At 38.2% G+C, this 22,841-nt stretch overlaps 1 protein-coding gene across 6 annotated transcripts in view; it reads right to left on the bottom strand.

The window, feature by feature from the left end:
* The window catches only part of LOC136676489 (solute carrier family 22 member 18-like), a 194,073-nt gene that overhangs the window by 111,741 nt on the left and 59,491 nt on the right, over nt 1-22,841 (bottom strand). For all 6 annotated transcript variants that reach the window (XR_010796297.1, XR_010796299.1, XR_010796298.1 and 3 more), the window contains exons 2-4: nt 8,639-8,736; nt 8,408-8,553; nt 5,730-5,862 (exon numbers count right to left, since the gene is read on the bottom strand). Coding sequence is in view for 3 of the 6 variants with exons in the window: in XM_066653557.1 (XP_066509654.1) it covers nt 5,730-5,862; nt 8,408-8,553; nt 8,639-8,736 (377 nt within the window). In the remaining 3 variants the exon portion in view is untranslated. The remainder of the gene's footprint in view (nt 1-5,729; nt 5,863-8,407; nt 8,554-8,638; nt 8,737-22,841) is intronic.

Here is a 22,841-nt window from a genome sequence, read left to right as displayed (position 1 = left end):
GTGCAATGACAGAACCAAAATATAAAGCAGCATTTCTCAAAACTACACCACAGTGGGGTTTCTTGGGTGGATGTGCTACCTGCTGTATTGTGTAGCATCAGAGTCTCACCTACATGCAAACTTGGTTTGAGTCCATTTTAAATCATTACAGGACGTGCCATGTCTCTACAAGGAAGTATTGATCTTAGACAGGAAGATGTGCATCTTACATCAGATACCTTATTAATATACTGTAAGTAGCTCACCAATTCTGTACATTCTACTCAACAACGTGTTAAAGATGCTTGGACTGAGCCTTCCAGGAAGGGACATCCAATTGTTCCAGGACAATTTGTGATGATTAAAAATCACACAGCTGATCCACTTGAGGCAAAATGGAAAGGCCCATTTCAAGTGCATTTAGTAACAGATGCAGCAGTATTGTGTCAAGGGAGGAAAGCTTGGATACACATGTCACATTGCAAAGTAGTGTTACCACCTAACTAGGGACAGACAGGTGAACGGGCTGGGAGAGCTTTCGGAAAAACTGTAAGCATGTGAAGACAACCTCTTTTCTCCATAATTTTAGCATTCCACACTTCTAGCCAGTATCTTAGGAGCCCAGTGTTAGGTAGGGTAAGACGTGGTGATACCTGATGCAATCGTGAAATGATGTCCTTCAAAATGTTAAGTTTATATACGGTCAACATGATACTGCCACGTCTTTTTTTTTTTTTTTACATGATACTGCCAAGTCTTTTTTTTTTTTTTTGTACCTTCTAGGTAAAGTCAAGAACAATAGTGGATGAACTGAAACTCCCTTGGAGATTTCTGAATGGATGTGTTCATCTCACCATTCCTGTTAATCCAGCATAGTTAATCAAGGAAGATGACAGGAATAAAAATAGGATTGTTGTTTCTTCCACTGACTATATGGACAACATGTGCTGCTGTTCATATCTCAGATATGAGCAGTGATGTGAGTCTTTCAACTACACTACACTATGCTACAATAATAATTATATTTAATGTAAGATATATTAAGAAAGAAATAAGACCTATTCCTCTTAGAAATATGAAAAAGCTTTTGTTTTGTTTTGTTTATTTTTGTTTTATTTTTCTTTAGTTTATTATGTGTACGTTTTTTTTTTTAACGAGAGGGAGGAATGTTGTATTCATCGACAGTGCACCAGGAACTCAGATGATGTTTATTGCCTAGGTTGTTTATGGCTTGTTTACGACAGTGATGTATTACGACAGTACCTCCTGTTTTCAGATCCTGTTTAGTTAATGATCAATCCATGTGTAAGGTTGCAAAATGGTGTATAAAAGTGTGTGCCACTTACAGACCATTAGATCAGTCTGGGATTTAGCCTGTGACCAGATCAGTCTGGGGTTGAACCAGCGCACTCATTAAACAGTATAATATATCCAGACTGTTCTCCTCTCTTCAATTTGAAACCACCAGAAGACAAGATTACAACAGCTATAAACTATCAACAAACTGTGAGTAACATACCTGTTGATATTTCAGTAGAATTCAGTAGATTGAATGAATGTAGAAATTCCCGAGCTGTCAGTGTTATTTCTGTAGATGTGCTACAAACTATCTACAGACTGTCAGTAGCATATCTGTTGATATTTCAGCAGAATACTTATTAATGTTTCAGTAGAATAAATGTAGAAATTCCCGAGCTGTCAGTGTTATTTATGTAGATGGGCCACAAACTATCTACAGACTGTCAGTAGCATACAAGTATACATGGCAAAAACTGCAACTGGAAATGTCAGTGGTACATACAGAAATTCTCAAGACTCATTATTCATGTAGATGTGCTACAAACTACCAATAGACTGTCAGTACTTTAAATATTGGTATTGGAATGGGATACCTGTTAATTCTTCAGTAGAATGCATATAGATATTTCAGAAGAATTAATGTGGAAATAATGATGCTTATTAATGGAATGTTACTAGAGGTACACTGGGTCTCAAGTAAATATCTGTAGATGTTTTATTTGGACCATCCAAATAAAGTGCTATCCTTAAGGTTCTACAGACAAGCTGGAAGTCCAGCTGAAATACTGCATGGGGTCAAAGATTTAAAAATATGCTGGGGCATAGGAGTGCTGAATAATTTTTGACATTTTAGTTCACTTATCCTCATGATAAACTTTTGTTCATTAGGCTCGGCAGAAACTGCATTATGTACTTTGGAGGCCGGTAGGAAACAACCTAAGTTAAGGTGAGCCCCAGGAGCAGAAAAACTCCCAAATCTTACCTAGATAAATGTTAGATAAATCTATGTTCTGTTGCAGAGAACACACTAAAGCCAATTAATGCTTTTGCATTGATTTGATGTGGAGCCTATGCCTTAGCCTGCACAAGTGTCCCATTCCATTGTGAAAGTTTATACTTGTGCACTGGCGACTACGTCACCAAACCACTAGCGTTGAATTTCAAACATCTTCTTCAACCCCGTGTAGTACCCAGTGTATTGGTGTATTAATATTACTTTTACAGATCTTTAAAGTGCTCTATTTATGGGGTGTAATGTAGAAGAGTTAATCTTTCTGGACTTCTTGACTTGAGCAACTTAAAATATGTTAGTTAGACTCTAGACCAATCATAGTCATTGTGATCTGCATAGACATGACAAGTTACATTTCTGGAGAGGTGCGCATCAGGCTACTCTGCCTATGGCATAGGTTCAAGACAGAAGCATAAATTGGGCTTAATACTCAGGAGACAGCGACCTCTGTTGGTTTGGAGGGGCAGCACCTTGGGTGTATGTAATAGATATTACTAGATGATAGATATTATTAGATTGATATAACATTAATTGTATTTAATCTTTGTCCATTTCTGCTGTGTTCAGTGTCAGACTAATTAAGGACATTCTATTAAAAGACTGGGGAAACAAAAGTGACACTAGAGTCTTCTGACACTTCAATGTGTTAAGCATAAGTCTTATTACAAAAATTATAATAGGACATTAGAGCCATAATACATCATGGTACTTTTACTTTCAGTACATAAATACATTTGAAGGTAAATACTTTTTTACTTTTACCCAAGTGGAGATCTGCAATGAGAACTTCTACTTTTACTCGAGAAATATTTTACCTTGAGTATCTGTACTTTTACTCAAGTACATGGTGTGTGTACTTTGTCCACCACAGGTTTCCCTTGTGTTTAGAAGTGTATAGGTTTCTGGTCGCAGAGTGCATTGCATTAACTACACTGAGGCCAGACATGGTGCTGTATCCTGAAAGTTAAAGGACAGTTTATTTCATAGATTTAACAGTTCCATTTGAGGATGCAGTAGATAAAGCATTCGAAAGGAAGAAAATGAAGTACGCTGACTTGGCAGCTGAGGTGAGGGAACACTAGTGGCAGGCACATGTAAGACCAGTGGAAATAGGTGTTATGAGATTTGTAGCAAAGTCTGCCACATCCCTGCTTGTGTGCAGTTCAGCATCAGGGGCAGGAAACTAAGGGCAGCTGTGAAGGAGTTATCAGAAGAAGCTGAAATGTCTAGTCAGTGTCTGTGGATAAGGAGAGCACAGACTAGTTGGGGAAGTGCACTGCAGAGTTGCTGTTGTGGTGGTTGGCTATCAGGTAAAGTTCACATGGAACTTGTTGGCACTAAGCATGCATTAAAAGGTGCCAGTGGGGCTAGCTACATCCTTAGTCACCAGGGAGGCCAGTGTAGATTTACGGTAGTTGCTGGTTAAGGGTACGGTAGGGCTGTAAAGCTAGCTTGGAGGGGGTGGGTCTGGGACTTCACTATTGAGATTTCTGGAGGTGTGTATATACACATGGGAAAAGGACATCAGTAAGAGGACTAAGGATTCATCAAGACAAGAGAAGGTGCTTGGATGAGGGAATTATGAAAATTATGTTCCCAGCTGAAACCAAAGAAGAGTTGGTTTTCAGCGCAAACCATGTTGTCGTCTGTATGTATAACGGATGATAAACCGACAAGGTTAATTTGCATAAGATGGCCATCTTGAATCAAAATTTTAACTTTTTTTTTGATAATTATTAAGCTTCAGACTCCTGTGAATGTTTTGACACCAAGCTCAAGAAAATTGGAAAATATTGACTAATATGCAAATGTATGTTTTGCAGATAATGCAAAATACCAAAACATCTAAGTGGCCAGAGCTTAGTGGTTGTATTGACCTTTTTAGTTTGGCAGGTGAAAGAAATCTTTTCTTTTTGGCAAGAAAGGAGGTGAAAAAATTTTTTGTCTCTATGCTTCACGTGGTAGAAGCCCCGTAAGAAAACGAGTTGTCCTTCTCTGTAGCACCCCATCAGGCAGATTTTTGCGCTCGAGTAACAGGAGGGTTTATTACCTATCTATCCTACCTAACTATCATCACCAGTAGATTGACCAGAGGAGGATGGGTCACCCCTTGTGAGCCTTTGTTTCCTCCCAAGGTTTCTTCCTCAGCTGGGGGAGTTTTTCCTTGCCACTGTCGCCCCTAGCTTGCTCACTTGAGGGTTTTACATTTGTTTTTACATTTCATGTCAAATCTTAGTCTTACTGGAATTCTGTGAAGCTGCTTTGTGACAACATCAGTTGTGAAAAGCGCTATATAAATAAATTTGATTTGATTTGATTACCTATTGACCAAGTCCCAAGTCTGTAGGCTTTACGATTTGGTCTGGGTGATCATTTGTATATATATATATATATATATATATATATATATATATATATACACACTGTACTCAGACCCCTTAAAATTAGAAAGTTGTGTAGGCAACACCCAAAGTTCAGAACTCTAAAGAAACTTTTTCACAATGTGTTTGTTCACTATATATCAGCAAGTCCATGTTTAGAGTTAATTGAAACATAACATACAGACTTCTCTCACCTTACTGTTGCTGTATTTGTGCTGAATATTAGCATGTGTAGCTTTTTGGTAGCAAACATTTTTTAGGTAGGTAATATTTGTTAAAATATCAAGTCATGTCAGACCACCTCAGACATGGCTGAAAGGCCTCAGACTCCAGCGGGTTAAAAGCCTGTGGTCGGGGGATTGCTCTGGGGGTTCGGCACATGTTGTATCACATGCACAGTATTTATAAACCAGGAAAACTTACTGCAATTACTTCCATCTTCTTTGTTCCTCGCACCACACTCACTTGGTGACAAGGACCTAACATTTATAACATTATATATAATTCAACTAGGACATGTCTTGCAAACAAAGCTTTAAGAGTGGATTCATATACATTTGCAAATCTGTAGCTTAGCCAGTCATTTTTCAGTCAGAAAATTCTAAATGTTATAACATTTAAAGGGCTACAAAGTTTGAATATAAACCTTTATTTTTTCCTGTAGAATTTAGGTTGTGCTACTGACATCTTCTCACTTTTCCACACTGTTTATCTTGTCATGTGTTCTTTAATCACTCTTCCTTTCCACCTGTATTTTCTCCCAATTTTTCCCAGTCAATGGTCCGTGTACTATTGTTTCTATTGTTTGTTTTTTTTTACGTCTGTCTGTACACCCTGAGATTTATTGCTACTTTTGTTTATTTTTACTCAGTAAGCTTTTCCAACCTGCATCTACATACATACACTTTCTTACAGGTATTTAACATTTAGGTTGTAGAATATGTTTAAAATCCTTTTTTTTTAGAAGGAAATATCAAAGTTTTGTTCACTTGGGTGCAAGTGCAGCAAGGATACAAAACTGCCAGTAGTCCACAGTGCAGAAAGATTCATAGACATACCCGTAACGAGTGCTGAAGGTGCCCCCCAAAGATGATCCTGTGATCATACCAATGCCAAAACACAGACCAAGTTTTGCCAGGGCATCTGCTCGCTTCTCATTTGCAGACAGATCTGCTACAATCATCTGGGTTCCTGTGCACAGAAGAATATGCACACACTTAAATTTGTCATTGAGCTATAACATAGTGATGGCCTACAGGCATGGTATAAACACTGTTTTTTTTTGGAATACTGTACCTTCTAAGGGTTTTCTAAGGGTGATAAGGGTTAGATTGGGAATGAAGTCACATTCATTTTGCAAGTGGGTGCAGACAAATCACTCTTGCTTTATTAAAGTAAAAATGATTTACCAAGGTTTACCTCATATATGTGATGCTGGAAGTTGCCTTCAGCCACTCAACCCAAATGGGTTAAACCACTACAGCACATGTAAGCTGCATACTTCAACAAAGTTGCATTACAAAGAGCATTTCTGAGCCTGAAGTAACAAGATACTTTCAGCCAACACTAACAAATCCCACAAGCATCCAAGATAGGTATATGAGCAAGAACTAAAACTAAACAAAAATTTTCATGACTCTCTTTTTGACTCTCATTCCAGTTACCCATGTATCAACTCAAACTCAGATCCCAATGTATTGTAACATGATTATTTCCAAAATCCCTACAAACAATGAATAGTCAGCTCAACAATATACTAAGTCAACTGATTCACAGATATTAATTCATGTTTATTAATGCATTCAAAAGCTCTTGTATCAAAGACAAAGAGATCAATTTTTTTTGTATATGTGCAACATTTTAGAACCCTGTACTGTCCCGAACCTTTGCAGGGGCTGTCTGTGTTTGGCTCTTTGGACACTGGAAGGTTTAAAACATGAATTTGTAAGCCCTCAATCATCCAAGCATTATCCCAGGAATTTTAAACTTTATTATACTTGACGCACAGTAACTGGCGCGAGGGTGTGTGAACCAAAATTATACAATCGCAGTGTTTGAGTCTTGTGCGTTTACTCTGCGCACAGTCATGTACCTCCGATCTTTTATAATATGCTTTGTAAAAATTAACACATTTAAAAAACTCTTGCAAATCAGAAACAAATTTACAGGCATTTATTCCTCGATAAGAGACCACAGAGAGAGTCAAATTCCGTGCAGCTTCCCCCACCTGTAGCAGAATTGTGCAAGGCTAAGTTCAGTGAACGTGCAGTAGTGTTCAAATGTCTTAGGCTCCTAAAATTATCATTATTTAATATAATGTTTATTCTAAATAAGAGTGGTGCTTATAATTACATATATACCCCCCATAAATACAAAATACAATATTATTTTCTAAAATGATGTGTGTTGTGAGCCAGTGGAAGGAAAAAGGTGTTTCCCAATTATTTGCTTGATTGTAATTATTTGTGAAATGAACAGCACACTTTTTTAGCAAAATGAAGTATGATAACCTCATAAAACTGCACTGCCATAAGGAGAGGTGTTAACACCAAGAATATCAAACTTACTGTAATAACATTATTTGTTTTTATTCTTATTTGAGCACAATCCCTTACTGGTCAGATAATAGATTCTTAAATCTAATTTTCTCAGGTGCCTAAAAAGTTTTGCATAGTATTATGCAACTGAGCTTTTAGATAGAATAGCCCTTCTAATGCCTCACTATACTTTCCCCCAAGTGAGCAAAAAATATACATCCTTATAAGGACGTAATTTGAAATTCATGGGCAGGGATTATGGTAATGGTATGTTAATTGCAAATTCACTGTCACATATGCTCAATTGCAAATTAAAATTGCACATCCTCCCAATTTGCAAACATTTGGTATTCACTAACATACACGCGTTCTACTAAAAAAGATGGTGTTAATGCTGCGTTCATGAACCTGGCGGAAAGTTTTCAGGAATGTCCATTTCTTCATATTATATGCATAGCGTACTCATGTTTTTTATGAAGGTTTCATGAATGAAGCCCATTGTTAACAGATTTACAGCTACAGATTTTTTTTTTCTGAATAATTTGCAAATGTGCTTTCTCTGGATATTCTGCGTGACACTAACTCAGAAAACACTGTCAGGTTTGTTATCCTTGCCTCTGCACATCACTTGTTCAGTTATGTTTTCCCTGACTTTCCTGATTTCTTAGTAAAGTTCACAGTTGCTTCCTATCTTCATGTGTAAATTACACAATCTGTTTCAGATTTCAAAACTCTATTTAAATAAAATATATTTGTGTTCTGCTTAGAAAAACCTGTCAACTTAAAGATCTGAAGCAGTGCACAGCAAAAAACTGCCACCCAAGTTCCAAATCCCAAGAATCTTACAATGCTCCCTTGTAAAGAACTTTACCGCTTGCCAAATAGATGACAAAACCAAGACCAAGTAACATAACAAAAATTATGCTGTGCCAGGTCTGTATTTAAAGCTCAGTAATCTAGTCCCTTCCACTGCATGGCTACGCTCAGCCCTTTCACTAAAATAGTAAGCAGTAAATTAATTTATATGCCTCCTTTGTAAGTTTTGGGTGTGTGTGGTGTGTCTATTTTTGTAAATGACCTATAGGTGGTACTATGACCTATTGGTAGTACTTTGTCTATAAAGTATGAGAACCACTGATAAAAAGTATCAACAGGGCAATGGTATTGGAGGGTTGTGTGTGTATCTGAATTAGCCTTACCTGGCAAACCATGCATAAACACAGCAGGTAACTTGTGTAAAAACAGCAAAAATGTGCTGTCTGCTGCTGCTAGGAGGACAAAGTAAACAAAGGATGCCAAAGAAGACACACAGAGAGCAGCTCGAGCTCCAAAAACATCTGCAAACCTAAGAAAACAAATACAAATATACAATATCAAAACAACATTTAAGCTAAACAGGATTTAAAATAAAACTACTTTTTGTGTCTCACCTTCCAAAAACAGGTCCCCCCAAGAGCTGAATTACTCCCACTGTTGTCTGAAGGTATCCAAACCAAAGCGTGTCAAATCCAAGTCTTCTGGCCAAATACTGTTGAATTCAAAATACAAAAAAACAGATTCATATCAGATACTATATATATATATATATATATATATATATATATATATATATACACTATATATATATATATATATATATATATATATATATTAAAAAAGGAAGAAATCTATATTTCTTTGCTCATTATGGAATGTATACCACAACCAAACACTGGGACCTCACGTGAAAATTAAATTGATACCACATATGATGAATAATATTCAAAAGGAAATTTGAATATGAATTCCTGACTAAAGCATTCAGGACAACTGCACCCCCACCTACAATGCCACGCAACATCAAAGAAGTCCATTGTCCTGGCGCTGGTGACAATTCCTGTATATGTTTATGTTAATCAAGTTTGTAGCATTTTACAAACCTCTTTACAATCTTGAAGTCCCTGATATAAGCTAACCTAGATTTATAAAGATTAAGGTTTATTTTACTTTTATTTTCAAAGGCAACAATCCATTGGATAAATAACTGGATAAATCCTAGATTTTTCGTAGCATGAATAAAGAAACCCCTCTTTATTTCATGTATTATTCTGTATTTGGGTTAAAACTGTTGTGTTTGTATATTATGTGTAACAACCTGTGGAATAACCCACCAGGAGAAATTTTAAGTTACTAAGAAACATATTTTATCACAAAAATACTTTGTGATAAACAAATGAAGGAACCAGTGATTCAGTCTGACAAATCCTTTGCCTAAAATTCTCCCCAAATCCAGAGGGCATCTTATTAGGACTAAGCTCCACCCTGAACCCTCTGGGCAAAACCCTCTGTCGAACCCTCAGGGTCCAATCGGAGCGCAGGCTCCTCCCTTGACACCAGAGTGACAAAGAACCAGCCAGCCCAGATCGAGAACTGCCAGCGTCTCCAAAAGATTTGAGGCCTCCATCAACCAGGAGTTACCGCTCTTCAGGGCCCCGCCACAGACAGCCCTCAGTTTCCCTGACTACACAGCTGGCAGTTGGCTAAGGAACCACCTCAGAACGTAACTTCACCCAGAGTGAACAGCTGGGAAAAGCTTATTCTTTGGTGGTCCGGTAGGCTCTCAAGCGTGCTTTCAGCTTGAATGCCAAGTCCAATTCTTTAACAATTACACACCTCTTTTAGTTACCAGTTATAGTTAATTTCTTAATAGTTTCTGTTAACACACTATACATATATTAATTCCCCCTTATCACACATTATTGAAAGTCATATAAGTTTTGGTTTACCAATTAGTCCAGTGTAATGAATTTTAATAATTAATCCCAGGTTGTGAATGGTATTGTTATCCAAGTAAATAACTTCTATACTAGACTAGTGTGCTGTGTTATATGCGTTACCCAATTAGCAGATTAATTAATAATTATTTAGTAATTAATTAATGATTAATTAATTAACTAACTTCGCTACACTTGGTACAAGTGGATCCACTCTGTTAGACACTCCTACTTCATGGGTCCAACTTGTAGATCAAATTCAGAGAAAGCAGCTCATTTGTCGTTGCACAGTTTTTGATATTTGTCCTCTAGTCCTCCTTCAGTGACACAGGACGCTGTTGGCTGGATGTTTTTGCTTGGTGAACTATTCTATGTCCAGCAGTGACGCTGAGGTGTAAAAAATGCTTTTACAGCACTGTTGTGTCTGATCCAATCGTAACAGCACAACACACACTAACACCACCATCACGTCAGTGTCACTGCAGTGCTGAGAATGATCCAGCACCACATCACACCTGCTCTGTGGGGGTTCAGACCATTGAAAAACAGGGTGAAAGGGGACAAAGGAAGGTGGTGTTTTTCTGCTGGCAAGTTGTTTCTTGAAAATAGAGGAGACTGGAAAAGTAGAGATGAAATTAACTTTATTGGGTGCGCACGGGTCTCTTCCTAAACAAGTATGAAACTCTCTCTGAACAATACCCTTTTAAGAATAACACAGTAATCCTCCCACCCTTAACCACACCAATCAATTACCATAGCAATCAGGTTAAGATAAATGGAGAACTCCTGATGTGTTGGGGGAATCCAGTCTATCTGCAGCTTGGCCCAAATGTTTGGAACAAAAGGCACCCCATGGTAATTACATTATACAAAGTTTCAAAGGTGGTTACATCCTGAATTATCTTAGCGTTCATGTGAGGAAGAGAGTATAAGAAAAATTATTTAGAACAGTGGTGAAGCACAGAAACAAGGAGGTTCTGCCCATTAAATATAATATTTTAAGCGCATTTTTAAAAAAAAAACAAATCCAATCAACTCAAAATACATAGCACATTTCGCAGAGACAAGAGCTTTGAAACACAGTTTGAAAAGAGTCTGTAAGTTAAGCGGTTCGGGCTGTATTAATCACAGAAAACTGGAGAATAATAGCCAGATTTTCATTTCATGAAGGAAATATAGTGCATACATTTTTTAGGGGTGGCATGGTGGCACTGCAGGTAGTGTCGTAGTCACACAGCTCAAGGATCCTGGGGTTGTGGGTTCAAATATGGAGGTATATTTGGTGCAAAACCCCTGAGCACATGTGACAGTGAAATTTGTAGTTGTAGAAAACAGTCAGACGTGTATCAATACATTTGAATTCACAGAGAAAATCTCTCTAAGAGTTGCTAACAGGTAGATTTTTTTTCCTCTCGCACAAATACAACTTAACTGTTACACCTTTACAAATACTTCATTGCAGGTGTACAAATGAAATTGAAAAGCCTTCTCCAGAAAACAAACATGGGGAACAGAGGGTCCGCATAGAAAATGGAAAGGAAAAATGGAAGTTAATCTTTATCAGACTTCTGATTAAGAAAGTGGCATAGAGATAAAACCTGGAGTATCTGTTACAATGCAGCATGATTATGGGGAAGAAAAACTTTTAGTTTTCCTTGAGGAGTTTGAGGAAATTTTGGTTTGAAATGCTTTTTTTAAAAAAATCTTAATAAGAACTCTTTCTTCCAAATATTCCTGTGACGTGGCTGATATGTGAAATATCCAATATTCAGAGCATGGGTCCAAAACCATCTCTAATGACTAAACCTATTTACTGGCGCTACAATTGGACAATAACTGATAAAATTAGCTTTTTTGTGTTATAGCGCCATCTAGGATTGCAGTGGCACCACAATTTAATCATGTCATCTGATCCTCATACTGATCAAGCATGTGCAGTTTTGAAATTTTTGGGGAAAGCGTTTTTGAGTTATTGGTGCATTTGTGATTTCTAGAATTCATGCTGGATCTCTATTATTTGGAGAGGCCTGTAAGCCATAGTGATGAAAGTTCAACATTTTATTGATAATTATTATATGCCAGGTCTTTAGGATTCCACTGATACCACATATGTCCATGTTAGGAAAATATCCATAGAGTAGTACTCCCTTAAACAGTTCTAACATGAAAGACTGTAACTGCTTAGCAACACTATGTTACAGTAGTAAATTCTTTCACCACCAGATAGAACTACAAAACTAAATATAGCCGCAAGCGACAATTAACGGGGTTCTCGCAGAATAGGCCTGTTTGGAAACAATAGGCCTACATCGCTGATATGGTACACTTAAAATCATGTCCTTAAGTAGAATCTGAAATTTGAACCCATTTGAATAAAATATGGAGGAGTTACAGACGTTCAAGTAAAACTTGTGATAAGCCGAAGAGGTTCATCTGCATATGGACGCCATCTTGAATCAAAATGTCAACATTGTTTCTATAATTACCTAATGTCAGACTCATGTGAATGTTTTGGCACCATGCTCAAGAGAATTGGACAAAAATGCACAGACTTAATGACAAAAGTATGCTTTGCATTTCGTGCTCGAACCCCTAAATATAGCTGCAAGCGGCAATGGCATGGTCCTAACACGAAGGGGCCTAATTGGGACCTTTGGCCAGTCTGAGAGGTCAATGAGGCCTTAGGACACATGAACCATTTAGGCCAAACAAGGTAAAAATGAATCTATGATTTTGTTATATCTTCAACTAGCAGCTAACATTTGGAAATGTCTCATGTACTTACGAAGTGCCCCATAGACACCCTGTAAATATTTCTTTATGATTGGGCCTTGTTGGGCCTTTCAAAGAGCTGCTGAAACCTCAGTGGCCAATGGCAGCCATTGTGTATAGTAAATATCAACAACAACATGGAATCGGATTAAGTACATCACTCACTAACTGCATGTCACGTGTCCATGAGGTGTCCATTAAAGCAAGGATCTGCACAATGAGGCCTTAGTGTTGGTGTAGGGAGCATCAGTACAGAGAGACCATAAGCAGTTTTGGACAGTGAGGTTTCACAAGTGCTAATGAACCATTTGTTTTAGTTTAGCAAAGGACATGATATGACTGGTGAGCACCGTTTTTAATTATGATAAATATTTTTGTTCATATGTTATGACTTTTGACCTGTACAGAGAAATAAGTTCTTGAATGTAGATGAACAAAGCAATATATGGTCTTAGAGTGCCACCTGCTGGTGAAAAAATTTACTACTGTCCCATAGAGGAGCTGAGCTGTTACAAATGCACATACAGATTTTTTAATCAGGTACTGCACTTTGAATATTTCACTCACATGGACATATATGGTATCAGAGGAATCCTAAGGACCTGACCTTTAATTATTGATAATAAAATGTGGAACTTTCATCACTATGTGGCTTACAGGCCCCTCCCAATTACAGAAATCCAGCATGAACACAGAAACTGCACATAACATGTAATTGTGCAATTGTAGCTCTCCCTTTTGATGGATTTCTGTCATATTGTACATGCTCCTTCAGGGTAAGACTCTACATATGTATGTAAATTGTGGTCTTAATTGGGCTTCATTTGTTTGAGATACAGCTGAAAGAATGTAAAAACTCAGCACACTTCGACTAATTGATTTATTGTTTCAACAGTGTGTCCAAATGTTGTACTTTTTTGGATAATTATTTACCTACAGACTCTGCAGATTCCAACAAAGTAAATTGTTTTAGAATAGAGCCAAATTCCACGGACTAGTTCGAAAAAGTTCAATTTTGAACAACTGGTTATTGAGAAAAAACGATGCATTTTTTCACAACACTTGCAATTACAAAGTTGTTAGGCCATCTGCAGAGTATACAAAGCTGCAAACTGCGTGTCAATACACTTAATTTTTGCTTAGATATATCACATTTTCTTGATATAGCGCCACCTAGTGGCTATCGTTACGTAATTTTTTATGCACTTAGGAAGTGCCCCCAGGAACATACCAGTCAAGTCTCATGATGATTGGACCTTGTTAAGGTAGTCAAACAGCTGCTGAAATCTAATTGGCCGATGACGATCACAATTTTGCCCGAATCGCATTGTTCTTTATTTTCCACTTATAGCTTTGCCAATAGAAGAAGCATGCCAAAGGATGGTTCAAACTGCCTTGCGGATGCTGAGATATACACTTGTAGCATTTACAGCGCCCCCTATATGAATATTGGCTCCTCCTTTGACTTGGTACCTCAGAATCATGCGAGTAAGTTGAATATGCAATTTGAACACATTTGAGTAAAGCATACAATTGTTATGAATTTTTAAGTAAAACAGACGAAGAGCCGAAGAGGTTCATTTGCATATGGCGGCCATCTTGAATCCGAATTCTAACATTTTTTGGATAATTATTAACCTCCAGACTCTTACAAACAATTTGGCACCATGCTCAACAGAATTGGACAAAAATCCACAGACTAGTTCGCAAAAGTAGGTTTTGCAAATTATGCAAAATAGCAAAAAATCTAAGTGGGCGGAGCTTAGTGGTTGTATCGACCTTTTTGATTCAGCAGGACCCAAGGAATCAGGGGGAAAAAAAATTTCTTCTCTACGCCACACGTGGTAGGAGCCCCGTAAGAAAAGGCGTTGTCCTTCGCTATAGCGCCCCCATGAGGCCAATCATTCTGATTTTTTGTGCCTGAGTAGCGGGAGGGTTTACTACCTACTGACCAAGCCTCAAGTCTGTAGGCCTTACGGTTTGGGCTGTGCGATCGTTTGTAGTGCAGAAAAAGAACCGGAAGAATAATAATAATAAATATAGCCGCAAGCGACAATTAACGGGGTTCTCGCAAAATAGGCCTGTCTGGAAACAATAGGCCTATATCGCTGATATGGTACCCTTAAAATCATGTTCTTAAGTAGAATCTGAAATTTGAACCCAGTTGCGTAAAGTATGAAGGAGTTACAGACGTTCAAGTTAAACTTGTGATTAGCTGAAGAGGTTCATTTGCATATGGAGGCCATCTTGAATCGAAATGTCAACATTGTTTCTATAATTACCTAGTATCAGATTCATGTGAATGTTTTGGCACCATGCTCAAGAGAATTGGACAAAAATGCACAGACTTATTGACAAAAGTATGTTTTGCAAATTATGCAAATTAGCTCGAAATCTAAGTGGGCGGAGCTAAATGATCCAAATAGCAGATTAGTTTGTCTTAAGCCAAGGAATCAGGGAAAAAAAAGATTTCGTCTCTAGGCCTTAGGGTTTGGGAGATATAGACCTCAATGCTTTTCCATTTGCTATAGCGCCACCATCTGGCCAAAGGTTGTCATTTTCCTTGGCTGAGTCATTTCACACCTGCTGTACCTTGCTGGCAAGTGTGGTGTTTCTGAACCTTACAGTCTTTGCTCCACATTGCATTTGGCATAACAACTCACATCCACAGCAAAATGTGTAGTCTTAGACTGCCATCTGCTGATGAGAAATAAGTACTTTCCAATATTTATGGCTCAAATATAAATGCATATGAACAAAAATATTTGAGAGTGTACTACTATGTGAATATTTAGCAAAAATGGACATATGTGGTGTCAGCGGAATCCTAAGGAACTGAACTATAATAATTATCCAAAAAACCTTGCACTTTTATTACTATGTAGCTTACAGGCCCCTCCCAAAAAGAGAGATCCAGCATGTATTCCACAAGTCAAATATATGCCATATATGTACATTTATATACACCTATAACTCAAAAACGCTTTCACCAAAAATTAAAAAAATTCAAAGGCTTGATAAGCCTGAGGAGCAGATGTCATAATTAAATTATGGTGCCACTGCCATCCTAGATGGCGCTATAACACACAAAAAGCGTTTTAATAAGTTATTGTTCAATTGTAGTGCCCCCTTTTGGTGGATTTAGGCCATAATAGACATGCTCCTTCAGGGTATGGTCTTACATAATCCTATAAAGTTTGGTCTGGATTGGGCTTCTTTTCTTGGAGTTATAGATGAAAGAACCTATAAAGCAGCTCACACTTCAGTTTATTGACATGTTGTAACAACACAATGTTAAAAAGTCATACTTTTTTTTAAAGATTATTTACCTACAGACTCTACAGATTCCAACAAGATCAATTGTTTGGGAATAGCACCAGATTCCACGGACTAGTTCGAAAACCTCAATTTTCAAACAACTGGCCATTGAGAAAAATCAATACATTTCTTGACAATACTTGCTATTACAAAGTTGTTAGGCAATATACAGAGTACAGAGTCCAGCAAACTGCATGTCAATATGCTTAATTTTCGCTGAGATATTACATATTTTCTTGTTATTGCGCCCCCTAGTGGCTATCATCACGAAACGTCTTCTGCTCTTAGGAAGTGCGTCCATGGACATGCCAGTCAAGTATCATAATGATTGACCTTTGTCAAGCTTGTCAGGGAGCTGCTGAGTTCTGATTGGCCGATGACGTTACAATTTGGCGAGTATCGACTTGTCCTTTATTTTCCACTTAGAGCCTTGCCTAAAGCAGCTGTATGCCAAGCGGCGGACCGATCGGACTTGCGGATGTTGAGATATGAATTTCTAGTATTTAGAGCGCCCCCTATGTGAATTTTCGCACCACCGACGACATGCTACCTCAAAATCATGTCCCTAAGCAGAATCTGAAATTGCAACCCATTTGAGTAAAGTATGCAGAAGTAACAGCTGTTCTTGTAAAAAGGGCGATAAGCCGATAAGGTTCATTTGCATATGGCAGCTACATTGAATTGAAATGTCAACGTTTTTTTGATGATTATTAAGCTTCAGACTCCTGCGAGCGTTTTGACACCAAGCTCAAGAAAATTGGACAAAAATCCACGGACTAGTACGCAAAAGTAGGTTTTGCAAATTATGCAAAATAGCAAAAAATCTAAGTGGGCGGAGCTTAGTGGTTGTATCGACCTTTATGATTCGGCAGGACTCAAGGAATCAGGGGGAAAAAAAATTTCGTCTCTACGCCTCACGTGGTAGAAGCCCCGTAAGAAAAGGTGTTGTCCTTCGCTGTAGCGCCCCCATGAGGCCAATCAGTCTGATTTTTTGCGCCTGAGTAGCGGGAGGGTTTACTACCTACTGGCCAAGCCTCAAGTCTGTAGGCCTTACGGTTTGGGCTGTGCGATCATTTGTAGTGCAGAAAAAGAACCGGAAGAATAATAATAATAAATATAGCCGCAAGCGACAATTAACGGGGTTCTCGCAGAATAGGCCTGTTTGGAAAAAATAGGCCTACATCGCTGATATGGTACCCTTAAAATCATGTCCTTAAGTAGAATCTGAAATTTGAACCCATTTGAATAAAGTATGGAGGAGTTACAGACGTTCAAGTAAAACATACGATAAGCCGAAGAGGTTCATTTGCACATGGCAGCCATCTTGAATCGAAATGTCAACATTCATTCTATAATTAGACATGGTCAGACTCTTGTGAACGTTTTGGCACAAAGCTCAAGAGAATTGGACAAAAATTCACAGACTTGTGGAAAAAAGTAAGTTTAGCTAATTATGCATATTAGCTCAAAATCTAAGTGGGCGGAGGTAAATGGTCCAAATGGCAGATTAGTTTGAATTAAGCCAAGGAATCAGGGAAAAAAAAGATTTCGTCTCTAGGCCTTACGGTGTAGGAGATATAGACCTAAACGCGTATCCCTTTTCTATATCGCCACCATCTGGCCAAAGAGTGTCATTTTCCTTGGCTGAGTCATGTCATACCTGCTGTACCTTGCTGGCAAGTGAAGTGTTTCTGGACCTTATGGTCTTTGCTCAACATTGCATTTTGCCTCAGATCCACTGTAGTTCAACATCACAATGTATAGTCTTATATGAGAAAGCTGTTATTTCTCACCAGCAGATGGCAGTCTGTTTGGATCAGAAATATTTCACTAACAGAAATATTTGAGCGTGTACTCCTATGTGGATAATTACCTTACATGGACATATGTGGTATCAGCTGAATCCTAAGGATCTGAACTTTAATAATTATCAAAAAAAACTTGCACTTCTATTACTATGTAGCTTACAGGCCCCTCCCAAAAAGAGAGATCCAGCATGTATTCCACAAGTCAAATATATGCTATATATGTACACATATATACACCTATAACTCAAAAACGCTTTCACCAAAAATTTCAAAATTTCACAAGCTTGATAAGCCTGAGGAGCAGATGTCATAATTAAATTGTGGTGCCACTGCAATCCTAGATGGCGCTATAACACAAAAAATACTTTTTAATAAGTTATTGTCCAATTGTAGCGCCCCCTTTGGGTGGATTTAAGCCATAATAGACATGCTCCTTCAGGGTATGGTCTTACATAATCTTATAAAGTTTGGTCTGGATTGGGCTTCTTTTCTTGGAGTTATAGATGAAAGAACCTATAAAGCAGCTCACACTTCAGTTTGTTGACATGTTGTAACAACACAATGTTAAAAAGTCATACTTTTTTTAAAGATTATTTACCTACTGACTCTACAGATTCCAACAAGACCAATTGTTTGGGAATAGCATCAGATTCCACGGACTAGTTCGAAAACCTCAATTTTCAAACAACTGGCCATTGAGAGAAAACAATAAATTTCTTGACAATACTTGCTATTACAAAGTTGTTAGGCAATATAAAGAGTACAGAGTCCAGCAAACTGCATGTCAATATGCTTAATTTTTGCTGAGATATTACATATTTTCTTGTTATAGCGCCCCCTAGTGGCTATCGTTACGAAACGTCTTCTGCTCTTAGGAAGTGCGTCCATGGACATGCCAGTCAAGTATCATAATGATTGACCTTTGTCAAGCTTGTCAGGAAGCTGCTGAGTTCTGATTGGCCGATGACGTTACAATTTGGCGAGTATCAACTTGTCCTTTATTTTCCACTTAGAGCCTTGCCTAAAGCAGCTGTATTCCAAGCGGCGGACCGATCGGACTTGCGGATGTTGAGATATGAATTTCTAGTATTTAGAGCGCCCCCTATGTGAATTTTCGCACCACCGACGACATGCTACCTCAAAATCATGTCCCTAAGCAGAATCTGAAATTGCAACCCATTTGAGTAAAGTATGCAGAAGTAACAGCTGTTCATGTAAAAAGGGTGATAAGCCGATAAGGTTCATTTGCATATGGCAGCTACATTGAATTGAAATGTCAACGTTTTTTTGATGATTATTAAGCTTCAGACTCCTGCGAACGTTTTGACACCAAGCTCAAGAAAATTGGACAAAAATCCACAGACTAGTACGCAAAAGTAGGTTTTGCAAATTATGCAAAATAGCAAAAAATCTAAGTGGGCGGAGCTTAGTGGTTGTATCGACCTTTTTGATTCGGCAGGACTCAAGGAATCAGGGGGAAAAAAAATTTCGTCTCTACGCCTCACGTGGTAGAAGCCCCGTAAGAAAAGGTGTTGTCCTTCGCTGTAGCGCCCCCATGAGGCCAATCAGTCTGATTTTTTGCGCCTGAGTAGCGGGAGGGTTTACTACCTACTGGCCAAGCCTCAAGTCTGTAGGCCTTACGGTTTGGGCTGTGCGATCACTTTTAGTGCAGAAAAAGAACCGGAAGAAAAATAATAATAAAAATCCTAACAATTATAATAGGGTTTCAAGCACTTCGTGCTCGAACCCCTAAATATAGCCGCAAGCGGCAATTAACGGGGTTCTCGCTTAACAGGCCTGTTTGGAAGCAATAGGCCTACATCGCTGCCATGCTACCTTTAAAAGCATTTCTATAAGTAGAATCTTAAATTTGAACCCATTTGAGCAAAGTATGGAGTTAGAGATGTTCAAGTAAAACCTGTGATAAGCTGAAGAGGTTCATTTGCCATCATGAATCAAAATGTCAATTAATTCTATAATTACCTAGGGTCAGACTCATGTGAACGTTTTGGCACCAAGCTCAAGGGACTTGGTGAAAAATTCATAGACTTATTGACAAAAGTATGTTTTGCAAATTATGCAAATTAGCTCAAAATCTAAGTGGGCTGAGCTTTATGATCCAACAGCAAATTAGTTTGTCTTAAGCCAAGGAATAAGGGACAAAAAGATTTCATCTCTAGGCCTTACGGTGTAGGAGATATAGACCTCAATGCTTTTCCCTTTGCTATAGCGCCACCATCTGGCCAAAGAATGTCATTTTCCTTGGCTGAGTCATTTTACACCTGCTGGACCTTGCTGCCAAGGGAGGTGTTTCTGGGCCTTATGGTCTTTGCTCCACATTGCATTTTGCATAATGTCTCAGAGCCACTGTAGTTCAACAGCACAATGTATAGTCTTAGACTGCCATCTGCTGGTGAGAAATGACTACTTTCCCAGATTTTTAGATCAGCCATGAAAGCACATACAGAAAGATTTAAGCATGTACTCCTATGTGGATATTTACCTAACATGGGCATGTACGGTATCAGCTGAATCCTAAGGATCTGAACTTTAACAAAAAATTGTTGCACTTTTATTACTATGTAGCTTACAGGCCACTCCCAATAACACAGATCTAGCATGTATTCCTCAAGTCAAATATAAGCTATATGTGTACACTAATATACACCTATAACTCAAAAATGCTTTCCCCAAAAATTTTAAAACGTCACATACTTGATCAGACTGAGGACCAGATGTCATAATTAAGTTGGGGTGCCACTGCGTTCCTAGATGGCGCTATAACATAAAAAAGCCCATTTAATCAGTTTTTGTCCAATTGTAGCGCCCCCTTTTGGTAAATTTTGATCATATTGTACATACGTCTTCAGGACAAGACCATACATACTTCTGTCACGTTTGGTCTTGATTGGACTTAATTTGTTTGAGTTATAGCTAAAAGAATGTTTAAAGCTCCCCACACTTCAATTAATTGTTTTATTACAACAAAAGTTTGTCCAAATGTTGAACTTTTTTTGATAATTATTTACCTACAGACTCTGCAGATTCCAACAAGGTCAACTGTTTGTGAATATCGCAAAATTCCACGGACTAGTTCGAAAAGCTTCAATTTTGAACATTTGGAAACTGAGAAAAAGCAAAGCATTTTTTGACAACACTTGCAATTACAAAGTTGTTAGGCCCTCTGCAGAGTATAAAAAGAAGCAAACTGCGTGTCAATATGCTTAATTTTCACAGAGATATATAATATTTTCTTGATATAGCGCCCCCTAGTGGCTATCGTTATGACAATTTTTCTGCTCTTAGGGAGGCCTCCCAGGGACATACCAGTCAAATCCCATGATGATTGGACCTTGTTAAGGTTGTCAAACAGCTGATGACAGCTGATTGGTCGATGACAATCACAATTTTGCTCGAATCGAGTTGTCCTTAATTTTCCCTCTACAGCCTTGCCCATAGAAGCAGCATGCCAAGCGGCGGTCCGATCCGCCTTACGGATGCTGAGATATAAACTTGAAGCATTTACAGCGCCCCCTATATGAATATTGGCTTCTCCTTTGACAAGCTACCTCAGAATCATGTCTGGAAGTAGAATATGAAATGTAAACACATTTGAGTAAACCATGAGTTTGTTATAGATTTTTAAGTAAAACATAAAATAAGCCGAAGAGGTTCATTTGCATATGGCGGCCATCTTGAATCGAAATTTCAACGTTTTTTTGATAATTATTAAACTACAGGCTCCTGCGAACATTTTGACACCAAGCTCAAGAAAATTGGACAAAAATCCACGGAGGAGTACACAAAAGTAGGTTTTGCAAATTATGCAAAATAGCAAAAAATCTAAGTAGGCGGAGCTTAGTGGTTGTATGTACCTTTTTGATTCGGCAGGACCCAAGGAATCAGGGAAAAAAAAGATTTCGTCTCTACGCCACACGGGGTGGAAAATCTTTTAATGAAAGCGTTTTCCTTCGCTGTAGCGCCCCCTTGAGGCCAATTGGGCTGATATTTTGCGCCTGAGTAGCGAGACCGACTACTACCTATTGACCAAGTCTCAAGTCTCTAGGCCTTACGGTTTGGGCTGTGCGATTCGTTTTATGGCAGAAAAAGAAAAAGAATAATAATAATAACAAAATATAGCCGCAAGCGGCGATTTACGGCTTCCTCGCTTTCAATGCACTAAATTTGCTTACTTTTGCCACTACGAGATCATACACAACATTGCATACTCACTGCTGACATAGCACATTTCTGATTTTGATCCGTCTGTGAGCCTCAAGCTGCATTTGTAACCATATAATGAGATGGGTGGTGGATTATTCACAGTGCAACACTGCCATCTGGTGGTGGTGTTTTGTACTGGACCTTATGGATCAAACCAAGCAGTGCTGTTGGAGCATTACCCACATACATTTGAACATAAACTACAATTTGAATTATGACCTGATATGCACATATTTGGTATCAGCAGGATCACAAGAACTTGAACCTTAATAATTATTAAAAATAAAGTGGATTTCCATTACTGCATGGCATCCAGATGCTGCTTAAAATAGGTCTGTAAGTTTCCATAAAAATATCACACATAAATACCTGTAACTCAAAAATGCTTTCGCCAAATGTTATGCAACATTGCAAGCTTCTTTCATATGTGCTCCAGAACAACTCATTACATTCTGTTGGTACTGCATCCTTAGGTGGCGCTATAACAAATTAAAAACTTATTTTTAAGTATTTTTTCAAGTTCTAGCGCCCCCTGTATGTGCATTTTGATCATAATTGATACACTTCTTCAGAGTAATACCATGCACATGTGTACCCATTTTGGTTTGATTTGGGTGAAGTTTGAATGAGTTATAGCTAAAAGAGTGCATCGGGCTCCGCCCACTCGTGTTTGTTGACCTATTGCAGCAACAACGTGTCTAAATCTAAATGTTTTTTTAATAATTATGTACCTACAGGCAATACACTTTGAAATGAGA

Source organism: Hoplias malabaricus, chromosome X2 (assembly GCF_029633855.1).
Source record: "Hoplias malabaricus isolate fHopMal1 chromosome X2, fHopMal1.hap1, whole genome shotgun sequence".
NCBI lineage: Eukaryota > Metazoa > Chordata > Actinopteri > Characiformes > Erythrinidae > Hoplias > Hoplias malabaricus.
Note: the sequence above shows the minus strand (reverse complement) of the source record. Positions and strands in the feature narration are given on the sequence as shown.